We start from the raw sequence: 22,761 nt of genomic DNA, 5'->3' as shown, positions 1-22,761 counted from the left end.
TGCTGTACAGTAATTCTGTAGGAAAACTGCACATACCGTTACTACAGTTGCTGCAAATCTTTCTAGGGAACGGCTAATACACCTTCTTGCTGTCAGACCATACAAGAAACCAGAAGTGTATGAGAGACTCAGAAAAGGTATGCATATTTGCCCATTGCAGCCCGAAACATATCATTGCTGATAATTAAAATTCTTTGGCTGTGCCTTTGTAGGAATACTGTTCTCTGAAATGTGCTTACTGTAATATTATTGCTAACAGTTACATTATTTTATAAACTGGACAAAGATTGGTATGGTATCCACACACATTTTCTGTGGCTGTTACCAAGGGGATTAGTGTAGACTGATTTTGATGAAATATGTGCTGGAAGAAGCAGGATATCAAAACACATTGTTGTAGATGCTGTCCTAAAAGTAAATAGCTAAAGCATGGGAGTTGCTACTCCAGTTTCAAAAGAGTACAGGTATCAGTTGATCTGCCGCTTGATAGTTCGCTACAGAGAATGTGTGGGACTACTAGGTATAGTAATTAGTTGTACAAAGAAAACATTTTACAGTTTTTGTACAAAATAGACTTCCGCTATATGGACACTACTTGTTATGTATTAATTGTATTTTTTCAGGAGGAATTCTGCTTAGAGTTCTTCTGTTTACTCCTTTTTTACCTTTTCGATGTGCCACTTATTCTCTCATGCCAATAAATAGTTTCATATGTTTACTCATGCTGGTGTACCTTTAGCTGAGTTTATTTAAAAGTTTTATTTTTCTACTAATGATACTTGAACTGAACAGATTGTGACTGCAATTTGATTCTAGCATGTATTCAGCATTTTATGTCTGACAGTAACATTGGCTGATGGTGCAGTACTGCCAAGAGATGCATTAAAACATAAAGTATCCTGTGTTTTATATTACAATTGTGTATTGCAGATGGTATAACAGACCGCGACAGAAAGTGTGTCGGTGATGTTCTCAAGCAGATAGCACGCATGACAGAGAACACATTTCATCTAATGCGTAACATATGGAATGATGTACAAGAGGACTGGCCTTTCTATAGCGAGCAGGACAGACAGATGCTGAAGCGGTTAGTATTTTGCAGAATGTACTGCACTCTCTTTTTATCTCTAACTGATTTAGTTACTTTTGTTATTTAATGGGCACACTTGTTCTTAACATGGGGCATTATGTTCATCATCTCTCATTCGTTCATAGAAACCTTTGGATACTATGTTTGGTGGCAAATACTTGTAGATAGTAACTATAAGCATTTGTCTTGGCCAGTTAGGAAATGAGGTGGGCATTTACACAAAAATAGGAAGTTTGTATTTTTTTCTTTTTTTACATGAAGAAAACGTGTGTCTAATTTACTTATATTTGAAAACTGCTCATTATTACGTGTGGTATGATGACAGACTTGTAAAACACTTGCAGAAAGTGTGCGCCCTATTTCTTAGTTACTATTATACACTTTGTAGTCAAAATTCTCTGTTGTGTTTGACTTACCACATTGTTGGTCTGTACCAGGTGAAATTGAGCACAAATTTTTCCAGCCATCTGTATTGACAAAAATACTCAATTATGTCAAGAACAGCAAACCTTATAGGCATTCTCTCCAGAGTGAGGGCAATCTCAATAGTGTTTCAGTTTACGTGAAGAGCATTTCTAATACTGCAGCTACAAGCATTATGTGATTTCATCCATTTGAATTTATATTTTCATTTATTCTTCTTAAATAAACCGTTCAAGAATTTGCACTGCTGTTGACAAATGAAATTTTGCTTGATGCAAACATAAGCTGACTTTATTCTCGTCTGCAAATCTGAACTTGATTGGTGAACCATGTAACTAACTTTTGCAGACACATTTATAATGAATTAAAACTTTTGTCTTTGTAACTTTATTGAAGCAATTTGATATTGGTTATTTCGAACATTACCAAGACCCTTATTTTAGTTGTTTTGTAAAGTCTTTCGGAGAAAGAGTACAACTGAATTCGCACTGCAGTGACATGGTGCACAGTCAGCAAAGTGAAAGAAGAACTGTTATGCTCATATCTCAAAAAGTATGGAAATACAGCCTGAAGTGGTGGCCTTTTTATGCCATCTATCACAAGAGTTGAACAGAAGGTACTTCAGTAATGTACTGCAACAAATGCGATCAATAATACATGGTGTTCACCCACAGTTATTGTGTAGATACCTCTTCAAGGAGTTGGGTGTTTTTAACTGCACAATGTCAGAACATATATTGCCTAGTGAAATTCGTCACAAATAAATAATCACAATTTGAGAATAATTATATCCATACCTACAACAATAGAGAACAAAGACAAAGACCTTCATTACCCATTATTAAAGCAATCAGTGGTTTGGAAAGGAATTACACATGCAGTGGGAAAAAAAAATCCCCACACCCATAAGAGCTCCGACTGGGAGCAAAGCGATTCTTAAGTCTAGCCTGAAATAGTTTCTCCTGTTCAACTGCTATTCCATGCCCAAGTTTCTATTTAAAAAACAAAAAATGCATTTATTAATGTTAACACTAATCTTGTATACATAACCTGTAAACTAACTCAACCCACATCATTTTGACAAAACAATCATTGAAATGATGTATGGAAAATGTGACTAACAACTATATAAACATATCCTTCTCAAGTCGTGACAGCTTTTTCACCGAGTTTCATGTATAGCCATGGTCTTGCTGGTTTACAAATCGCCAGAAACTTTAGTTTCCAATTCCTGTTACAGGTTTGCAAGAGAAAAACTTCTGTGAAGTTTGGAAAATAGGTTAGAAATGATGCTCCGAGGAGGCTCGCAAATTGAGCTCGATAACTTGGTGGGAGCACTGACTGCAAAGGATGAGGTCCCATAATGTAAATGGAAGGTTTAAGCAATTGTTAATGCCTTATTATCCAAACAGAGAGAAATTAGTGTATAGTCATTTTGCCTTCAGAACAGAAAATCCAAATTTTAAATAACAAATATATTTAGTCTTCTGGGATGAAATTAGTAAAAAAACAGTATTGATTGCACAGTCATTTATTACAAATGTGACCAGTTTTGGCCTCTCGTAGTAGGTCACCTTTAGATAGCACACAGCTGATTGACTTTGGGAAGTCTGAAAAAAAAATTCCCCTATTACTTGGAAGTATTTGTATCGAACCAGTTGTATCAATTTGAATACAGGTGTATTTAATCATTAAATTGGTACTTTTTATATCTTCTTTTATTATGGTTGTATAATTGATGAATTCATAGCAGTTGTCATGGAAACAATGTCTTCGTAATGCTAACTATTGTCTCCACATTACAGTCTGGGTTACAGTTTGTCCTATCCTGTTGGCTTATTATTTACTCATACAATGAAGGCTTTCATGACCGGATGGTACTGTTATTGATAATTCTTCTGGGTTATATGGCCATGGTCCATGGAATTCTTCTATTCCTAACGTTTCGTCCAATACTACGTTGGACATCCTCAGAGGTATTGGCTGGTCCTGCTGAGTCCTGCCGACTGATGAGTTGGGCGTCGGAGAGCGGCCTAAATACCGAGGAAAGTGGACGTGGTCTAGCTTGCACATAGTAGCAGAGAGAAAACTAGTCAAAGGTAAAATGTAACTCATCAGTCGCAGGACTCAGCAGGACCAGCCATACCTCTGAGGATGTCCAACGTAGTATTGGATGAAACATTAGGAATAGAATAATTCCATGGACCACGGCCATATAACCCGGAAGAATTATTATTTACTGTTGTATGAAACTGGTTTTAATGTAAATGATATCCATAGAGTATTGAACTTTGTCTTTTTAGTAATTTACAGTTAAATTTATGTAATTTTTGCAAATGGATGTTCAAATCGTAACGTAAAACATGTAAATCACTTCCCATTGGCTAGTATTGACATCATGCAGCTCATACATGTCCTCTATCACTCTATTTAACCCTTGGCTGCTCAGCTATGAGGAGCAGTTTTGAGAGTGGGTTCGGCATAGCCATTTCCAGCATTGTCTTTATCCAGATGGATAAAGACATCATTTTAAAGTGTATTCTTTTTATTATTTCCCAACTTCCCTTTGTAAAAAAAGCACTTTTAATCTTTATCGTTACAGTGCATTATCTGGGCTATTACTACAGGCAGAAACCGGTATTATTTTTAATAAATGACTATGCAATTGAGACAGTTTTTTACTATTTTCACATAACTGGCAGTTTCCCATTAACGTTATCTGAAAATTATGAGGTGACTTCTCCTAATATTGAGAACATATTGCCACAATTGTCTCTCTTCTAGAGTTTTGGCACACTTCTTTTTCTTTCATTTCCTCTCGACTTTATGCACATGAATCTAGTTTTCTGATCTGCATTCTGCAGATGCAACGTGCAACGCACATATTCATCCCGTTGGTGACTTTTCTTTTGTACCTTCAAGAGAACATGTCTTATTTACTTAAATTCTAACAATTTCAATGGTTATGTATGTAGTCAAAGTGGATTTCTTACTTGTACTTCCACATGCTGTTTCGCAAACTTACGCATAAATTCTTGAAGGAAAACCTTCATCTTCTGAAATCTTTCTGTCTGTCTGGATATAAAGCTGGATTATGGGAGCTTTGTCTACTTTTCCGCCCGGCCGTCCACCTTACGCTGTCTAAACTCTATCCACCATCGGGGGTTACGTCTGGCGACTGGAGCATTCTACACCAGCCCTGTTGAGAGTCTGTATGCCGAAGCTACTGCATTACCGCTAAACTACCAGCGCTATATGTTGCTTTGTCAGTACGTCTGCTGACTGATGTCAATACCCGACCACCCGTCACATTTCTCCTTCTTTGACGACACTCTAGACCGCCAATACGGGCTGTGTGTCTCTGCCTTGTTACCTCCTGGAGTTCGCTTTCGTCGCCTGCTTCAGCAACTTGATTTTACTCTCACTACGACTTTTCGAGTGGGTGAGAGCCCAACGCCACCTTGGCTCCAGGCTCAGGTTCGCGTTCACCTTGAACTCAGCTCGCTCCCAAAGGAGAGGACCGCGGATTCGCTATCCTGCTTGAGATTTGTTGAACTTTGTTTGAGGCTCACTAATAATGGCTTTATTTACACAGATGGCTCCAAGACTACCGCTGGCATCGGATGTGCCTTTGTCGTTGGGGATGATACCTTTCAATACCGGCTCCTTGCCCTGTGTTCAAGCTTTACAGCTGAGCTTTTTGCTCTCTATCGGGCTGATCAGTATATCCGCCACCATCGTCATTCTCCCTATGCCATTTGCTCTGATTCTTTGAGCACCATTCAGAGTCTCCGTGACCCATATTCGGACTACCCTCTCGTGCAACGAATTCAACGGTGCCTTCAGTCACTAGCTGATACCGGCACTTGTGTCCTTTTTTTGTGGATTCCAGGCCACGTTGGTGTGCCTGGGAACGAAGCTACTGATGGTGCGACCAAGGTGGCTGCTGTCCTCCTGCCTCGGACAGCTTCCTTTTGTGTCCCATCAACTGATGTTAGTGGGGTTCTTTGTCGGTGCGTTTTATCATTGTGGCATGAGGCTTGGTCCTCTCTCCATGAAAATAAGCTTAGGGCCATCAAACCGATCCCGACGGCTTGGACGACCTCCTCACGCCCTTCCCGGCGAGAGGAGGTCATTTTGGCCAGCTTGCAGATAGGGCATTGCCAATTTAGCCACCGCTACCTGTTGTCCGGTGATGCCACCCCGCAGTGCCCCTGTGGTCATCCATTGATGGTGTGCCATGTTTTATTGTCGTGTCCCTGTTTTATTCACTCTCGTGTTGTCCTGTGTCTGCTGTCTACCTTACAGGAACTTTTAGCTGATGACGCTCGAGCAGCTGTTCGTGTCCTTAGTTTTATTACATTGACGGACTTGTCCAAAGAGATCTAACTCTTTTATTTTGTTTGTCTGTGTCTTTGTAAGTACTTTCTGGTGTTGCCCCCTTGCATTTTTTCTGCACTATTAGTGCACTGACGCTTGTGACTGGGTGCTAATGACAGTAGTTGAGTGCCCTCACACACACACACACACACACACACACACACACACACACACACACACACACACACACACACAATAGGTCTGGATATTTTTGTGACTAAAGAATATATGCATGTTTACTATGTCCATAAATATTCGGTACTGCCAACTATTTGTTGTACGTACATAGCTGTATGTCTGGCATTATATCAGCCATGTCTACTCCCCCTTTAATCTCATTATAGTGAGCATTTTCTTTTTAATCAACAGAGTCATCACGGTGTTGCCGTGAAAGCATAACAACACACTTCTTATTCTTTGGAATGTTCAAGACAATAGTCATCTCTTTGTGAATGTAAATCGTGAGGATTTTTCCTTTCTTGTTACATTAGGCAAAATTGATGTGATATTTCTCTTTTGTTTGCTCTCTTAGAGTTCCAGCTAATGTTAAATTGCGATCCAACAAGTTCTCAGTTAGCGGTAAAAAATATTCCCCTGCCATGCCGAAAATATAGTTCACCCATATCCAGCGTGACATGTTGCCCTTGATTTACTTCTGTCTGGTTGTCTTTCATGATTGTATATACTTCAAAATTACATATGTATCCACTCGTAGCATCTGCACATATCCATATTTTCATTGTGTACATCCCTAGTTTAGATTTCATGTATACTCACAATGGGTAACTGCCATGGTAAGGTACCAGTCTTTCATAAACAGTTAAGTACTCGTTAGGTTGTAAATATTTATGATGCATTCACAAAGATGTTGAAAACCTCTCTTACTGCTTGACGCTTGTAATTTGCATCTGCAGTTCTGATGTCGAGTGTTATTATCTCAAAACAGCTGGTAATTATTGAAATCTGGTGTGACATAACAGCTGTGAAAACTGCATTTCTAAAAGCTGGATGGATAATCTATTACTCGGAAACACTATCGTGATTCCACGAGTTTTTTCCTGCAGTCAGTAGTATGGAAATAATGCCAACAACGCATAGTGTCTTATGTTGTGCAAAAAAAAAAAAAAAAAAAAAGAAGAAGAGAGAGAGAGAGAGAATGGCTGTGAGCACTATGGGACTTAACATATGTTGTGCCATTCTACAGATTGTTGTGGGTGAGTTTCATTGTATTTATTAAAAGCTTCTTGATCTTTTTCATTGATATGTCTTACATATAACATCAACCATGTTTTTAGGAAAAAAGACAGCAAACATAATATTTTACGTTTGATTGTACAGTTTTACTGTTGTGTATTACATCAGTTTTTTGTCAAACAATATTTTGAAATGCCCTTCTTCATTGATGGAAGAGTGTAAAATGCAAAGCTCGGCTTCTTCTAGGTTTGAATATACTTGAAAGAGTTGGAGCTTCAACCTTGGTAACATCATCTCATAATTTTCTGTCCCTGGTAGCTTTGTCCTTTGACACCTTTCATTCATTTGTACAACCATCAGTAACATCTTCATTAATTTAAAGACTATCTTTTCCTCTTCATTATACCTCAAATTCACATCACAGCCTCCTTCACACAGATAATCTGGACTATCAATATTTATAAATCTTTCAGACTCGTGCAGACAGTAACGCTAGTCCATGTGTAAGCTTAGAAATAAAAGCTAAGAATATCACAGATCAAAGTAACAGCAAAGTAGAGCTATAAACTTATTATTATCATGGTTTTCCCAACTGAACAATGAAAATCCAAGTACAGTGTGACAACAATTTTGATTAAAATATAACTTTCTTTACTTCTGCTTGGAGGAGTAGTGAGGCTGTAAATAAAGTTCGATTTGCTACAAATTTCATAACAAACACTCTCAAAGGGGTAACAAGGACACCCACATGAATCGCGGAAAATAAATAAAATTGTAAACATGAGAGAAAATATAAACATACATGGAAAATATTAACTGGGGTAATTCCATTACTGCCAATGTTGTTAGCAGGGTTAGGATTCATTCTGTAATAGGTTATGTCTTGGTGGAGAACTCCACCTTCAGTTCCACTATATTTATTCTTTTGCGTTGCTACATGCACCCTTAGTGTCAAATTGTCTTTCTTACATATCAGAATGCTTACCATTAAGATATTTCATCCCTTTCAGTTTTGGTGTTCACTACATTCTTAATTTTAGTTGTGTTGTTTCTAAGTGTTGTGAGATACAGTAATATCATTTAGTTTTAATTAGACAGTATGTCATTCATCATCATGTGCCAATGTTGTTGACATGCTCCAATTCCTTTCATTTTCTGTATTACTTACGTGAACAGCAAATTTATGTTTCTGTGTTGTGCTCCCTTTAATATGTCGATACTTTCTATATTTCCTTGAAAGCCACATCCCCAGTGAGATTGCAACAGGTTTCCAACAGTTTTTTCAAGCAGTGTTTCCAGCTGCTACTTAGTAGCCTTTGTTTGCATGTTGGAAACATGGAAGCAGCTTTCAGTGGCAATGCCAGTGGTGTTCAAAGGAATCAAGATTTCTGGCCAGCCACCAAATATCACGCCTGCACAGTTATAGTTGTGTCTATATATTTTGTTGCTGTTTCATCTGCAGATAGTGAGTTTGTTTCACAGACTGTTAGAGTTGATTTTGTTGCATCAGACAGAGGTGCCTGTGGAATGTCCAAAGTAGGACTAAAAGATTAATAGTAAAAACAGAGTCTGTAGAAAATGGCTGTTGTTTCTTAAATCAGCAGCAATTGCATTGAGAAAAAAAATTTAATTGGTTGTCATGTGATACCAATGGAAGAAGCAAAAGGTGGAGACTAGCAAAATGGAGCAGTTTTGATGTGGTATACAAACTTACATGGCTTGGTTTTCCACTTCTGCAGTTTCTGTAGTATTTAAGATCTCACATTGCCAAAAGTGGAGAATAACACCAAACTTGCAAACCCCCACACCATCTTTTGCAGAATTTCAATTCAATTTCTTTTCTAGTTTCCTTTTTTTTCCTCCTCTGCTGATTCAGTGACATCATTCTCTTCATTTGTGTAAACATTTGAATAGAGTAATAGTGCAGCATCCCATATCAATAATAGTTTTCTAATAGTTTTCTCATCACCAGAAGCAGATAATGTGAATATTGTATGAGGAGTAGCATTGCAAGATGATTCTGATGCACTAAAAGAAATGTAGGCCATCAGTGTGGGCAGTTACCTGGACAAAAAGGAAATTTTCAGTTTAAGTTGTTCGTAATTGTTATTCCTAGGTATTATTTGAATTAACAAACTTTAGATATTTGTGGTTTATCATGTAATCAAAATTTAACAGATTCCTTTTAGTACTTGCATGGGCAATGTCACACTTTTCATTATTTAGGGTCAATTACCACGTTTCACACTATACATATATCTTGTCTAAATCATTTTGGAATAGTTTTGATCTTCTGATGACTTTACTATGCAGTAAATGACAGCATTATCTGCAAACAATCTAAGATGACTGCTCAGGGTGTCTCCTAAATCATGTATATAAATGAGACACAGTAGAAGGTCCATAATACTTCCTTGGAGAATGCCAGATATCATCTCTGTTTTACTCGATGACTTCCCATCAATTACTAGGAACTGCTAGCTATCTGACAGGAAATTATGAATCCAGTCACATAACTGAAAGAATACTCCAAAGACACAAAGTTTGATTAAGAGCCACTTATGAGGAATGGTATCAAAAGCCTTTGGGAAATCCAGAAACATGGAATCAGTTTGAGATCCCCTGTCAATACCACTCATTGTTTTGTGCAAATAATGAGCTAGGTGTGTTTCACAAGGACCATATTTTCTGAATCTGTATGGAATATGTGCCAATAGTTAGTTTTCTTTAGGGTAATTTTTGAACACTGTATGTATTCCAAAATCCTACTGCAAATTGACTTCAGTGATATGGGTTTCTAAATCACTGAATTTCTCCTATTTCCTTTCTTGAGTATTGGTGTAATTTGTGCAGATTTTCAGTATTTAGGAACAGATCTTCTGTCAAGCAAGCAAATGCACATAAATAAATATAAAGCTATTGTATCGGCATACTCAGAAAAGAATCTATTTAGTATGCAATCTGCACTGGATGATTTGCCTTTATTAAGTGATTAAAGTTGTTGTGTTGCACTGAGGATATGTTTCTGGTTTTACTTCTTTAAGTGATTAATTTCAGTTGACACTTCTATTACAGGGCTGTGACCCAAAGAAATACATTTTTCAATAAAAAAAAGTCAGAATAAACCACTGTGCTTCTTCTAAAATAATCTTTATTTGGTTTCTGTAACAGTTAACAAAATGGAGCAAGAGATATTTTACAAAGAAATAGTCATATGTAGATATTTTTGCAAAATATCTGGTTTTTAAACTCTCTCTGATATTATTTCTAAATAGTTACATTGGGAAGGAATTTTTCTGCCTCTAATAATGTGTAACTGGTACCTGCAGCTTGTAAGGTGCATCCTGCTACTGTCTTTTCTTAAAATTTTCTTGTATCCTCTCAGCATTAAACTTTCTAATCTGATGCACTCCAACTCGTGTAATATTGCTTAACAAATGTGCAATATTCAACATAGACATTGTGCACGTTCCATTATTCTGACATCCTGGTGTCGTGAAAATTGAATCTAACTTCCTCATATTTTCGGGCTGTGTCATTCACCCAAGTTATACACTATAAGACTGCTTTGATCAGGCATAGGACATAGTTTGAAATAACTGAGGGCTCAGTGTTCCATAAATCCATTTTGTAATCCTTTATATGTTAGATATGAGTATTGAAAAGCAGTGGGAGATTCATACATAGGTTTCTGAAATTGACGACATGAATTAGGATATTTTGTTACTCATCACAAACAGGAGGCACTTAACGGTGAACCCACCTGCTTAAAAGTAGACCAAGCTATTGGAAAAAGCCCATCTTCTGCTTTTGGAAAACGCACACTGTTTCATACTTACACGATTCACATGCGTATGGCCACTGTCATCACAGGGCATGGAGTCCCAGTCAACACCTCATCCTGTGACATGTAGCAGTCTATCATAATTCATATTACTGTTAGTCTAGACAGTATATTCCATTGTTAGAGTTCTGTAATTTTACACGTAGCATGTTACAAGTGATGACATCGTATGTTTCCACAATGCTTCCTGAATGAAGACCCAATTAATTTTAGCTTGCGTGCTCTCTCTCTCTCTCTCTCTCTCTCTCTCTCTCTCTCTCTCTCTCACACACACACACACACACACACACACACACACACACACACACACACACCCCTTGCCTCCCCCTACTCCTCTTAGGAATTTCTAGTAATTTACTTTAATTTATGTTGTCCCCTTTAGGTAATTCACTTGTTACATTTGTTCCATGTAGCCACAAGCCGCAGAACCTCACACCCCCAGGGAGCAGTGATGGTGGCAGCTCGGGCAGTGGACACTCTCCTACCAGCACCCACCCGGGCAGCCCACCACCACCTGTGTCTTCAAATCTCAAGAGGCCTGGATATTTTGAAGGCGCAGATGGACTACCTTCCAAGAAGCATCGCGTATCACATTATCGGAAACCAGATCAGCAGCTGCCATCCACGAGGACAGGAAATAGTAATAATAATAATAGTAGTGGTGGTGCAGCCGCCGGACTTCCTTCACTCCTGGATGGGGTTAGGCATGTCAATACTCCAGAACGTGATGAGGAAGAAAACAGAGACAGGAGACCGTATGTGGAAAGGGATAACCTTTCTTCTGATAGGAGAACTTTTAGTGAACGAGAAGGGCCATCATCGGACAGGCGGTTTAGTGACAGAGATAGTGCTTCATCTGATAGACGTTCCCTTGCTGAAAGGAATAGTACTTTTGCAGAGAGGCGGCCCTTAAGTGGTGAAAACGTTTTGGACAGGCGACCATTAGCAATGGAAACAGAAAGTGGCAGCTCCGACAGGCGTTACTGTGGACCGGATAGGGGCAGTTTTTCTACTGCAGACAGAGAAAGAAGACAGTTTGCATCTGATACTGTTGCTGACAGTGTGTTTAGTGTAGTGAGTAACAAGGAAATGTCCTCCACAAGTGTGCACAGTGACACAGTTGATCGCTCAGCTGTTCAGTGTTTTAATCAGTCACCTAACACTGCATCACCTGGCAGAAGCAGTGGTTTAAATGGCAGTAACAAAACACTGAGGGAAGAGAGTGTATGGGGAAAGACAGAAAGTGGCAGGGTTCCAAGCCCATCCGCCAGTGCCAGGAATAGTGGTAGATACCAGGACAGTCGAAATGACAGGTGGAATGGTAATTGCAATAACAGCAGTTCCTTCAGCAGAAGTGCTGGGAATGGTAATTACAATGGTGTCTCCAATAACAGTGTCAGTGGTGGTGGCAGCAACAGCAGCAATCGCAACATCAGTAACAATGTAAGCAACAGGAGTAATGCAAGCAACAACTTAAGCCATAGTAATAGCAACAGTGACCAGAGAAATGGCTACTCCAGCGGCCATGTACCTTCTTCCTCTAACACAGAGAATACTCCTGTTGCTGCAACAGCAGATTCTTACTCCAGTCCCCACTGTCAACAGGAAGCTGTTGACCAACCATTAAATGGCGAACTTCCATTTGCTGATTATCTTTCGTAAGTATGAAAGACATTGCTTCTTCAGTAACTGTTTAGTATATCTACTCTGTTTAATATGGATAATTTTCGTGTGATGACTTGTTGCAAAACTAACTGTATTTTTAAGTCCTCAAATTCCCATAATGTCATGTTTATGGAGTGATCTGTTATGTAAAATCTTCTTTTAAGTCCTCCCTGATGTACCAGCAGGTGTAATTCCATTTTCTTACTATGTACTACGAAAGAGGAAATTTATACACACATTTGAAATTCAGTTTGCTTATCTGTCTTGTGTTAACTATTATCTTCTAAATTTATCTTTCATCCCAAAGGTAGACCGATTATGATAAACACGAATCTGCCCAAGTACAGCAGAGACAGTTCAAAAGGGGTTGTGATTGGTCATGATACCTTAATTCAAAGAGACCTAATTCTAATTGGCCACCATGCCAAATAGAGCTTGGCAGCGGCAGATGTAAAGCATGAATTGTTTCAACTTCTACCAATTTAGATCTATTGGGTAGAGCACCATGGTGTCGAGAAACTTAACCGCATAACGATTTTAAACACTATTTGGAGGCCAGTCCCATGCCAGTGTAATTTTATGTCAGTTTCATCAGTTTTTTCTCCACGAACATTGTTTCATCAAACATAGATCATGGGAACAAGTACGTTAACGCAAAATTGGGCATGAATGAACACTGTGAACATTGGAAATTTAACAAGAGCAATAAAAATTGTTCGTAAGAGTGATAAAATGTTAAATGCTGAGAACGTAGAAGTGAAGTTAAACTTCATTTGTTTCATTTTTAACACAGATTATTAGAGCTATCTAGTTAAAATTTTCATATTAAAATTACTTGGTATTTGACTATTCCTAATTATTATCAACAATAAAAATTGTTGTGGGTGTTCCCCATTCTTAAACACAATCAGATATAGAAAAGTAATAGTAATAGCAGTAACAATAATAACAGTAACAGTAATAGTAATAATAATAGTAATAATAAATTTAGAGGCGAGACCTCAGAAAGCTTAGAGATAAAAACTGGAGTGAGGCAATGGGATGGACTCTCCCCACTTATCTTCAACTGTGTACTTGTAAAGGTTGTGAGAGAATGGCACAAGGAACTCAACAATATGGGTGTTCAGTGTGGTGTCTAATTGGGCCCTAAGAACGAAGGACTGGTTGTAGATTGCCTGGCTTTTGCAGGTGACTTGGCACTGATTGCTGATTCTCTTGAAATGACAACAATGCGGGTAAACTGCCTCAGAAAACAGGCAACCAAAGTGGGTCTAGAAGTTTCACTGGAGAATCAAGTTCTTTACCAACATCAAAGAACCTAACAGAGAGATGTTACTAGACCAGTGAAACATCAAAAGGACTGAAAAGTTTAAGTTTCTTGGCAAATGGATTGAACCAAACTTATCAGAAAAAATGTCATTATCCATGAGAGTCAACAAGGTGAGCTAGCCTATCGACTGACTATGAACAGCTACAACAAAAAATGCCTGCCACACAACCTGAAACTTGCACTACACATCATACACCCAACACCCTGTATGCCATGGAATGTCTTCCCATGAACTGGAGAGGTCTGATGGAGAAATTGGAAGTCTGAGAGAGGAGAATCCTCAGGAAGATCGTAGGCCTGGTAGAAGAAGATCAAGAATTCAAAAGGTGACATAACTCTGAACTCTATAAACATATCGAGAGGCTCTCTGTGTGGGTAGCTTTCAATTGCCATGTTGCAAGACTGCATGCAAAGAGATTGACCAACCATCTGTTCATTTTCTGGCAAAACAAGAAGGTTCGCAACACTTGACTGACAGAAACTGAAAAGGTCATTAAATGACTAGGAATAACTGATCTCCAGAACAGACAGTCTGAGAGATGTACCTTGAAGGAAGCCCAAGGATTTCAGGAAAAGTCCCGAAGGAAAGGTCCCCCCTGGACAGAAGAAAGAAGGAGTTACATCGGCAGTGTATGAGACAGTACTGGGCAAAGATCAAAGCCACACTGTTGAACAAGCGTGGTCCAAAGTAGGCGCATTCAAAACAAGAAGAAGAAAAGTAATAATAGTAATGGAAAAATTTTCTTAAACAAGGAGAAAGTTTTTGTGTTAAATTACTTCAGACCTAAAAAGCTGCTTCGTATTGTTTGTAAGGGGCATTATTGCTATACATTTCAATGCTGAGTCAGTAGGATGTGTGCACAAATATCTGTAAAAAAATAAGTATAGTATTCCCTGACTAGAATATCAGTCTGTTGCAACTAGAATCCATCACCTCATACCAGTAACTGGGTGCAGCGATATATAGCGATATGAAGTGGAACAGTCACATAAGCTTATTTGTTGGTAAAAGATATTAGAAAAATATAATCAGTCTGCAAAAAGAGATTGCCTACAAAACACTTGTGTGACCCATCTTAGAATATTGCTCAACTTTGTGGGATCTGTACAAAGTAGAAGAAATGGGGAATGTGTACACAAAGAAGAGCAATTTGAATGATCACAGGCTTGTTTCACTCTTGGAAGACTGAAGATAAATGCAAACTATCCTGTCAGAGCCTGCTTAAAAAAGCTTCTAGTGAGAAATCTAGGAATATATAACACCACCCTATGCATCACTCCCTAGAGGTTGTGAAGAGAAAATTGAAATAATGACAGTTCACACAAGGCGTCTAAGCAATCATTCTTCCCACACATCATACATGAGTGGAATTGGGAAGAAGCTCCCATAACTGGTACACTGGGAAGTAACCTCTGCCATGCAGTTCAAAGTGGTTTGCAGGCTATGGTTGTAGATAAATATGTTAATGACTTTATTTATGTAAAAATACCTTTATTTCCTATGCAATCATCTTTGTAGTTCTTAATATGTTATTTTCAAATTCTGTGTTACATTTGACATTAGAGTGAATACACTTGAAATTTCTAGTGTCCGTTATTGATAATAAATTAGGAAAAAATCTTCTTCAGACTAATTTTCAGTTGCACTATGTCACTAAACTGTAGGAATCCTTTCGGTCTATTAACTGTTACTAATTTTCACAGGAACTACACAAAAATAATGAACAGTGAGCAACGGAGTAAATACAAAGCAGACTTCAATGCAGATTATTCAGAATACAGAAGACTTCACTCTGAAGTTGAAAAAGTTTCTCAGAGATTTGCTCATTTAGAAAAGAGCTTAAACCAACAAGTAAAGTTTAGCTCAGGATGGAAGGTATGAATAGAGATGAATTTGGGAAGCTTTGAGTTTTAACTAATATATGGTCAATAGTTGTTACACTTATTTAATGTCTTAACATACTAAAATTTTGTTGTTGCAGAGCATTCAGAAACAAATTATTCGGGAATATGAAGAAACCAAACGGGATCAGAAGCTCCAAGACATCAAAAAGAGGTTTCAGTATCTGCATGAAAAATTGTCACACATCAAACGCCTGGTTTCTGAATATGATGCAGCACAGAACTGTAACTGACCCTGGCCTCACTCAGCACATGAAATGCTGCCTTTAACGTTCCAACAACGATCAGTCGAGCAGGAATCTCGTGGTGGTTAACTGGCATTGTGCTTAGTACGTACTTGCAGTTTTCATTACACTTGAAAATGTAGAGTAATAATTCCTATCACAAATGTCACAGATCCCAGAATTTGCTCCTAACTGGTATTTTTAACTGTGACGGCTGTTGATCTGGAGAGGATAAAGTGTGCAGTTACAATGCTTCAAAGTTCATAAAAACAAAGTTCACAAAAACAAAGTACATTAAACAGTAAGTCAGTATTAGATATAGCCTTCGCACTGTGTTGTATGGTTATCTGCTTTACTCGAAAGGTTCAAGAGTTACCTTAAGAGGATTATTTTACTTCTCCCATCAAGGGTGTTGTTTTGATCTTGAAATGTGTGTGTGTGAGAGAGAGAGATTAAATGAATTTCATGCTTCTTTTGTAATTAGTAAATGTAAGAAATTTGTGCAGACTTAGGTTCATTGTTAAGTCATCACTGGGAGTGAGAAAGATTGTGTTTTTTGCATGAAACTCCATCATGAAGTGTGTGGAATAATGAGCTCTGCATTTATTTCTGAATAATGATTGATATTAATAACACAATCCAGATACTTTCATAGTGGAACAATAATATCTTGTAAATTATTGAGAACTTCTGTGAGATGGTGCTGTGTCTACATAAAAGTGAAGAAAAGTCACTATCTTTCTGATGTTAATGTTTGTTATTCCTAAGATTTAGATTATGCCATAAATAGTGGAAGTAATTTAAAGTCCCATTTTTTGTACACAGCCTTTGTGCGGTTTTATCTCCTCAGTTTAGAGTGTTGGCCATCTTCCAAAAGTAGTGTGTGGTTTGGTTGTGGTATTTTATTTCACCAGATTCCTGTTCTCTCTTTCCTTAAAAATGTTATGGTCTCATAGGAGCTAGTGCTTTAGCTGAACTGAACAGTGCCTTTATAATAGTTAGCCACTGGAAATTTTTCCCCAACTTCCAGCAAGAAAGATATTAACCTCATGTAAACTACTTGTACAAAGAAATTATTTATTGTTTTAAAATTGATAGTCTTCCATAAATGTTAAACATATTGAAATGTAATGGTAAAATTATATTGATTACTGATGAGAGAACAGGTATCAAAAGTGTGGGTGATGTATTGTGATATGAAGCAGTGTATTTTTGAACCATTTGCACTTCACGATTCCCATAATGTGCAATTTGCATAACGGTAGCTTCTTCCTTTCCGTTTTAAAAATGTGCTCAATACAGTTAAGCATTCTACAATCTAAAAAAATTTTCAGTCCCAGTCAGTAGAGATAACTAGATCAAAGGCCCTTTGTGTTATTAATAGCTTGAACTGGAGAGAGGTAGGATCATTGTATGCATCATACAAATGCACAGTAAATTGGCTGTTATGAGTATTTCATGAATCTCAACATAATGCTCATGTAAAGCCAAGAAAGCATTCACAAATTTATATTTTGTGTTACTGTGGGATTTCTTCATTTCTTTAGAATCCATCTGGGGTAGTCTTCTCAGAGCTAAAAAGTTCATTGTGATGGGAAGGACAAAGTTTACATAAAGCTGTACCACAGAATATTGTTATCTGAAAAATAAATTATTAGAATTGGAATTATTTACACTAATCCCTGGTGCACTGCTAATATAATACATTGAACAAAGAAAGACTAATCTGAAACTTTTAAGCAGTTTTACATGGATGATGTAGTGAATTTTAGTCCTGGTAGTTTGGTACTGTGAAGTAGGCAACACTTTTATGTGAAGATTCTTGCACGAGTTGTGGTTATGAAGGTACCATAAAAAAGCTGTACAAATTAAATTAAATTAAAAATTGTTAATACTGCCTGATATTTTGTATGAAATTGGAATACTTCCATTAAATAAACAATGAAAGTTGACAGATGAGGGAGCAAATTGATGTGACAGAAGCACAGACACTAGGCAAAGGTTTATTTTGAAGTTGATGCAACAGGGGAAAACATTTTGGGTAATGGCATCATAATAAGAAATCAGTATATTGGTCAGATCTATAGCACAATCTCAGCATATTGCACCATTTTTAAAAATAAATTTTGTGGTACAGGTACTGTGGCCCCAGTGTTATGAAAAAAGTGGATTTTGTGCTTCTGTTCCTTTCAGTAAATTTGTAAAGTATATCTTAGAGATTTCCAAAAAATCTAATCAATTGTAGGTGTAGGAATACCATATAAAATATTTTGTGGGACATCATGATGTTTACTTTTGTTTTTGTTATTACTCCTGTATTAAAGTCAAATTTCATTTGTTTGCACCATACCAAAATCACATGTTTGTACACTCTTTAGATAATGTGTTAATTCTTTGGATATAGAGTATGTTTATGTAGCACACTAGTTGAAAGATGTGTTACTTACTAACTCTTGTTATCATTTTATTGTAACAGCAGAAGTTACACATTTATGGGAAATCATTAGAAGTGCAAATAAAAGAGTTCCCTACTCATCATTAATATTAAAGTGGTGTTTTTTTGCTCCATCAGTTACAAAAACTAATTTGAAATATTATTTCCAGAGGTGTCCTTCATACATATACTGGTGAAACTGATTACTCAGTCAGATTGGTCAGTGATATCCCAAATGTTCTGTGCAATCCATGATGGTTCTTTTATTTGTTTGAGTGTATGTGGTTTTTGTGCATGAGATGAAGTGGTTGGAGTTAAATGTTCTTTCAGTTATGTATCCATTAACAAAATCGTGTAAATTATCTAGCTTGTGGGTAATGGATAATCAGAATGCTCAAACCATATCTCGAAAACTGTAAGATAGTTAGCAACTGTGTGTATATATATTAAAAATCTTTTAGATATTGGTACAGATAATTTTGAGAAACATGACAGAGAAGATTTAATGACCAAAGTACAGTACTAAGTGAAATAACAGTGCAGAATTCACTTATTGGGTAAAGTTTGTTCACCACCCTATGTAAGTTACTGGTGAATGCTTCTCCTGATAAAGTGTCGGAGTATATTAAGCTGCAAGAACATCGTTGATGGAAATAATGGAAGATAAATACTTTATACATAATATATTTTTGACTGTGATGTATTTTTTTTATTTTATTTTTTATTAATAGATGCTCATTCCTGCAGCAGATTCGCTGCTAACTATTGTAACTTGACTGATGCTGATGTGTGAGAGAAGGGAGTGAGAACTGTCCTGCCACCATTGCCAAGGATTAACTACAGTGAAAAGTGAAGAAAAGTTTAATGTAGCGATTAAATGGCAGTTGTAATAACTATAAATGTGCTTGGTTGTGGAAAATATTTGAAAGGGAAATACTGTATAATAAACTTTTTGTGATCAAGAACATTTTTGATCAGAAGTTATGCTATTTATATTTCTAAAAAGGATGGTAACTACTCATCCTGGCGACTGTGCTTACGATGCTGTATACATAAACAATGTGGATGGCCTCCATTCATTTATTGCTGCCCTGGCCTGGAACATTGGTGACGACCGGAATTCTTCCCTGACCTTGATTATTATATTATCATTATTATTATTATTATGACTATTATTATTACTGTCTGTATAGTGTTTTATAAAAAGGATATCATACAATAATATGCATTCTGTCTTCTTTCATTATTGTGTTCTGCTTTTGAGATTTTACATAAAAATGTTGAAAAAAAAATGCTCTTCTTAGTCCGGGGATTGTGTAATTATACCAGCTAGTGGGATATTTATTCTCACTGTTGGCGTAAGTACTGTTCTGCTGGTAAGGATTCGTAAATGCTTGTGGAGTAACTGGCATATCTGACAATAATACATTTAAGTGCTTGTATTTGTCACTTTGTATGAATATGCACACACAAGATTCAGCAACTAGCTAAAGTAGTAACATAAAGATGTATCTCGTAACTGGTTTGTTAGTGCAGATAGGCTTATACTTAATAATTTAATGAGGGACCAAGAACAATATATGTTTCACTTGTGATTTTAAAAAAATAAAAGAGCACTTGCTAATTGTTCTGTTGTGTATTACTAATATGAGTGTCTCATTCTCCATACCAGGTTTATACAAATAAAAATCGTCAATTATCCTAAGAATTGTTTGAAATATTGACATTACATTGTTTCTGTTATGGGCCTTCATTATTGCAGGAAGTGAGTTGTAATAGGTATCACATATCTCACACTGGAAAAGCTAACTGCACAAGAGAGATAATGACATCACAGTTATGGAAGCCATATACTAAAGACATGCTTAATGATGATAATTATATACTTTATTTTTAATAAAAGATAAAGTTTATTCTCCTATTTTTACCACATTGCTGAATCTCAATAGAACAGTATGCAAGCAAACTCCACAAGCAAGGTGAACCGATATGGCTTTAAAGTTTCCCAAGTGGCAGTGAAGGTAAATCAACTGATATCAATGTGCTGCTGTTTTGCTCTGGTGATTTTTGTCAACTGCTTTTGAAATTGTGATTTGTGTGTGTGGATATTGTTTTATATGAGGTTTATTTATGTTTGTAGCAGGAAAATATTAATTTATTGTTGAATTTACTATGTAAATATGTATACATGTATGTATGTTTTTGTAATTCCTTCTGAAGCATTGTGAATGAAGCATGATTCAGTTCTTTTAAATAGCAACATAAATGTAGAAATTGGCATTTGGTTGCATTACTGATGTATACTGGTACGTCGGTTGGTTTGTTATTTCAAAAATTATGGAAGTTTTGTTAAGAACAATCTGTGTCATTATTGTAATGATTGTTGTTACTGGTTTAAAGTTATTGTTCAAGTATAGGCTTTCTAACTGAGGTTGTTTTAACATTCAGTATTATTTAGCAGATTCACTTTGGTTGTAGAGAGTGGAAACACTGAAATAATGTAAATTGTGCATTAACTGCATGAAGCACACACATCCGATTTTAATACAGTATACATTTTTATTAGGTTGTTCTGATGGTTTGATTATTTGTGTTCTACATTGGTCAAACTAAGACAAGGATTGATTTTTTTTCCCCCAGTGTCTCAAAAGTTGTCTCACATACCCCACCAGAGATCAGCAAGAGAAAGGAACTTTTTGTTTATAGTATTTAGTGAACACAGGTGGTTTTCTTTACAAGTAACCAGAGCTGATTGTAGTGTAGTACGTTAATTTTTAATATAGAATTGTTGTATTGGCAGGTACCCTTTAGATTCAACACTGTTATAGTGAGCGCACTTCCAAAATCTCTAGCTTCATGTATGATTACCACTAAAAGAAATTTGTCACTTGCGGAAATACTTTGATGAACCAATGCATCTTTAAATACAAATATGACTATTAATATGAGCTGACACAGCTCTCAGAGGAGCAGGACCCATTTCCAAAAATGATGCACATTGTATCGCAAAAGTGTGGAATGTTATTCCAAATTTCTTAATTATAAGGCTTACTCTACAATCAAATTGAATCTCATCTTCCAGAAATAGAGCTGTAATAAAGGTACTATTCTGCTAGTAAGCTCAGATATATATTACATTTGACACTCAGTTGTATCGTGGCATTGATAGATGTATACATTATCATCATCATGCAATTGTTGATGATGCTGCTAATTTTTATAGTGTCTTCTGGCTTTATAAGTATATTGTTAACTGAGTGCTACATTGTTCTAAGAGTTTAATGACATATTTTTAAATATATTTCAAAATGAGCTGAAACATTCCATGAGCACAAACTTGTTGTAGATGGTGCTGAGCATGGGAACATGTATGACAGATTTGTTTTCGTGTGTGCCACTTGGGAAAAGAAATCGCAAATGAGACCTCATGTCTGCAGAAGGCAGGGTTACTGTATCATTTGTGATTTGGGATAATGGATATATGACAGTGTCTTGTTTGGTTTAGATCTATTGCTGGATTTGTTTAAAAAAATGTTTGTCTTATGGGACATATAAACTTACACAAAACATACAAAAAAATAAATCCTATTACTTATATGCATGCAGCAATCAAAATCACATTTGTTGTTTTTTTTCTTATGCAATGCTTATTTCCAGTTTTCCTTCACCCATTGATGAAGTATTTCACCCTCTAATTACCACTCTACCATTTTTACCTGTTAAAAAACGGAAATATTTTCCCTTACCTCTCCTTCCTTCCGTTCCTAAGAAACTAGTTAAAATTTGAGATATCTGGAATTAAAATATTGATATGCAAATCAAATGAAAAAGAATGAAATTTACACAGTTCCCACCTTGGGTCTGAGAGGGACTGAAGGGGGTAGATTAAAAGGGAAGGTCAGTCACCTGGGCTCCAGGATGAGAGGGACCATCTGCAATGAGACTGAGGGGATGCGCAGATGCGCAAAATGTGAGAAAGAGTAGGGGATAAAAAGATACTACATTAGTAAGCACACTTCAGTCCAGAGGTGACATTTACAGAGTGATGATTAAGAGGATGAGAAATAAATAGTGTGATTAAGAATTAGAAGGGAAGGGAGATGAGGGGAAGGAGAAGAAAGAAAACTACAATATGTTGGGAGGTGAAGTTCATGAGTTCTCGTTATTGCTATTCATCTTTATCCTGTCACTTGGATATCACTCCAAAATGAAGTCACTGCATGAATATACTAATTAAAATGCTAAGTACTACATGTTGTGCCTGTAAAAGCATGA

At 36.8% G+C, this 22,761-nt stretch overlaps 1 protein-coding gene across 1 annotated transcript in view; it reads left to right on the top strand.

Annotated features, from left to right (window-relative positions):
* Positions 1–21,124, top strand: part of LOC126094686 (RNA polymerase II elongation factor ELL-like) — a 308,602-nt gene extending 287,478 nt beyond the window's left edge. Inside the window, exons 6-10 of the mRNA XM_049909209.1 lie at positions 67–137; positions 931–1,087; positions 11,345–12,589; positions 15,631–15,802; positions 15,909–21,124. Coding sequence (XP_049765166.1) covers positions 67–137; positions 931–1,087; positions 11,345–12,589; positions 15,631–15,802; positions 15,909–16,061 — 1,798 coding nt within the window. The 3' untranslated portion in view covers positions 16,062–21,124. The remainder of the gene's footprint in view (positions 1–66; positions 138–930; positions 1,088–11,344; positions 12,590–15,630; positions 15,803–15,908) is intronic.
* The last annotated feature ends 1,637 nt before the right edge of the window (positions 21,125–22,761 follow it).

This window comes from Schistocerca cancellata, chromosome 8 (assembly GCF_023864275.1).
Source record: "Schistocerca cancellata isolate TAMUIC-IGC-003103 chromosome 8, iqSchCanc2.1, whole genome shotgun sequence".
NCBI lineage: Eukaryota > Metazoa > Arthropoda > Insecta > Orthoptera > Acrididae > Schistocerca > Schistocerca cancellata.
Note: the sequence above shows the minus strand (reverse complement) of the source record. Positions and strands in the feature narration are given on the sequence as shown.